The sequence below is a fragment of the Callithrix jacchus genome, chromosome 8, assembly GCF_049354715.1.
Source record: "Callithrix jacchus isolate 240 chromosome 8, calJac240_pri, whole genome shotgun sequence".
NCBI classification, from domain to species: domain Eukaryota; kingdom Metazoa; phylum Chordata; class Mammalia; order Primates; family Cebidae; genus Callithrix; species Callithrix jacchus.
The window spans coordinates 72,935,800-72,938,746 of NC_133509.1; the positions used below are offsets into that span (position 1 = coordinate 72,935,800).

The 2,947-nt window shown below is 54.9% G+C and overlaps 1 protein-coding gene across 1 annotated transcript; it reads right to left on the minus strand.

The window, feature by feature from the left end:
- Window positions 1–494: 494 nt before the first annotated feature.
- CLEC14A (C-type lectin domain containing 14A) lies at window positions 495–2,448 on the minus strand. Its single transcript, XM_002753835.6, has one exon. It carries the CDS (start codon window positions 2,404–2,406, stop codon window positions 931–933), a length of 1,476 nt encoding a protein of 491 aa, XP_002753881.4. The 5' UTR covers window positions 2,407–2,448; the 3' UTR covers window positions 495–930.
- Window positions 2,449–2,947: the final 499 nt, after the last annotated feature.

A 2,947-nucleotide genomic window follows, 5' to 3' on the forward strand; every position in this document is an offset into this window, starting at 1 on the left:
TTTTGCTTTGATGCAATCAGAAGATTGCAAATCAATACTTGGTATTAACGTTTTAATTGAGAATTTACATCACCAGAATTCAAAATGAGGATGAGCATCTTGATGTTCAGGAGAGGACTATTTGGTCGGGGAGGTCATTACACCAGAGAGCACAAACATTGGAAGGGGAAAATATAAATTATTTGTTTCCTTGGGCAAGGACATACAGTAAACACTTGAATTAGTGGTCAACTATAATTTGCTTCTAGAGCCAGCAATTCTGGCAACACTACACTGTGGATTTATAGCAAAGCACACAAGTAGTAGTGACTTTGAAAGCAAAGGATAAAAGAACCAAGGGAAAGTTACCAGTTCTTAAAGTCTGTGTCTCATTAGAGGAACTTAAGGACCTTTCCCTCAATCTAAAAGCAGCATACACTCTTGCTGCTTATTCCCAGCATACCCTCAGCTGTTCCTAATTACTCCTGGAGGAAGCAATGATATTTGAGTCTGGGTTATCAACGATCCTTTATTTTTTTTAATTTTATTTTTTGCTGGGGATTTCAAACCAATATACCCCCAGCCTGAACAACATAGATTTCCTTTCCGTTCTGGTAGAAATTATTTTTTAATGTAAATTATATTGTCTTCTATTCATTTCCAATGTCTTGAAAAGTTCAATCACTTCTCCATATTCTCCAGAATAAACATAAGAAAATATCTCTCCCCAGCACTACCTGGTCCCACAATATCACCATCCTAAGGCACTTCCGCTTCCTTCATCTTCAGGGAACGAGTGTGCAGTTCTGATTTAGCTCCTCAGTGGAGTAGACTGAATTTAGAGGAAGGGGGATTTCTGCAGAAATCGTCAGTTACACAATAAGTTCCTCTTGGTTCCCTCTTTCCTCAAAAGTAAAACACTGTTCACAGGAGTGCCCGTGTCCCATTTCCTTAGGCATCACTAGAGCCAGGAGGGGACCCCGCCAGCAAGGCGCCCTCTGCTCTGTCCCGAAGACCACAGTCCCCGACCTTCACCCCATTGTTTGTGCAATGTGCAGAATTGGAGCCCAAAGCTGCGGGCTCAGCATCACTCTCCAGGCCCTGCGGGCCCATAGGCCCCTTCCTTGGCTGGGAAGAGGGACTCTTGTGAAAGCAGAGCTTGAAAAGCCCCAGCACTGTCATGGTCAAGATCACCAACACTACTACTGCTATGCTCACAAGTATGAAGACCACGGTGGAGGAGGAGTCGAAAGCCTGAGGAGTGGCAGAGGAAATCGTAGAATTAAACTTAGAAATCACGCTCCCTGATGGGGTGATGGTGGCCGTTGATTCGGCTTGAAGGGACACTTGAGGAGTAGACATCGTGCTCTGTGCTCCCCACTGAAGAATCTCAGAAATAGATGTTACTGAATTGTCTTGTTCAGGGACAAGTGGTATCTCCCTCGGCTTCTCGTCGACACTGGTTGACCACGTTCTCTCCGGCACGGGACTGGTTGCAGTGGCCGGCGGGCGCCTGGTGGGCACCCTGGTCCCCCCAAGGGTCGGCTGTCCTTCCCCACTGGTCACACAAGAGCGCCCATCTTTCCCCAGCTCGAAGCCAGCAGCACATTCGCAGGCAAAGTCTCCCAAGTCGTCTAGGCAGTTAGAGAGCTCTGTGCATTTACCAGCACGGAGGTACCTCCCGGCGCAGGGGCAGAGCACATCGCCCGAGGGGAGTTTGTCCCAATGAGCGCCCATTTCGTCCGCGATGCAAGTAACTGAGACGGGGAGTTGTCCCGGGCAGAGTGCACTCACCGCGGTCCCGGGGGGACTGAAGTCCAGAGTTGCACTGTGTAGCTGGAAGGGCGCGCGATAGCTCAAGTTAGAGGCGGCCCCGGGGCGCGGCGCAGGACACAGGACCTCAAACTGGTACTTGCACAGGTAGCCGTTGGCGCGCTGGTGGCATCGCATCTCCTTCCAGCCTGCGGGCTCGACCCCACCGGTGGCCTGGAGTACCGCGCATTTCCGCGCGGTGCAGGAGCGGTGGGGCTCCTCCACCCACTGCAGCGTGTCGTTTTCGAACCCGCCGGCGTCGGAGGACAGCCAGGAGAAACCCCGCAAAGGCTCGTTCTCCATGGTGCAGTGGGAACGCCCACGCTCTAGCGCGACCCAGACCAGCAGGTCTTTGGAGCCCCCTCCCGGCCCTGGGCCTGCCCGCAGGAGCGCAAGCACCGCGCGCAGCTCGGCGCCCCCACGCACGGTGCTGAGCGCCCCGCCGCGCAGGACGCAGGCCTCCTCCGCCGCCTGCCGCTTCATGGTAGCGTGGTGCAGGCTGTAGCAGGCCCCCGAGGCCGAGCAGCCAGCACGGTCGGCAGTGGGGTGTTCGCCGCCGCCGGGCCCGGGCCAGAGCGCCTGCCAGAGGAGGCACAGGGCGAACGTCGGCCTCATTCTCGGAGGCCCCGCACACAAAGCTGCTCCCAACTTACATCTGTCCCGTTCGAGGACGCGGAGCTGCCTCTGGAGCGCGGTCACCGCCCTCTACTGCTGGCTTCCCCAACAGCGTTTCCCCTCCCTTCCCCTCCGCCCTCGCTCCCGACGGACCCCCCAACTGCCAAGAATCCCCCCGCGGCGGGCCCAGCGGCCAACAGCTTCCCTTAGGCCGCGACAGGAAATGTGTGCGGAGCGCTGCCAGGCCCTGTGCAGCCCTGATTTATTCTGGGGTCAGGAACACAGCTGGCGCCAGGGCACAGGGGGCGCAGTCGACTAGAAGGTCAAACACCCTGCTTGGAGCAAGAGGAGAAAGTCGCCACTGGGATGAAGTGTGTGGTTTTCTCCGTTCGGGGAGGTTCATCAAGACCGCAGAACCCATAACACGTAGGCGAACATCCGCAGGAAGGACTGGAGAAAGAAACTGGCTTATGATTAAGACCACGCCCGCCTATTGTGTTTCTGTCCTGAGCTGTGGAGTTAGCGTCAGAATAATTCGTAG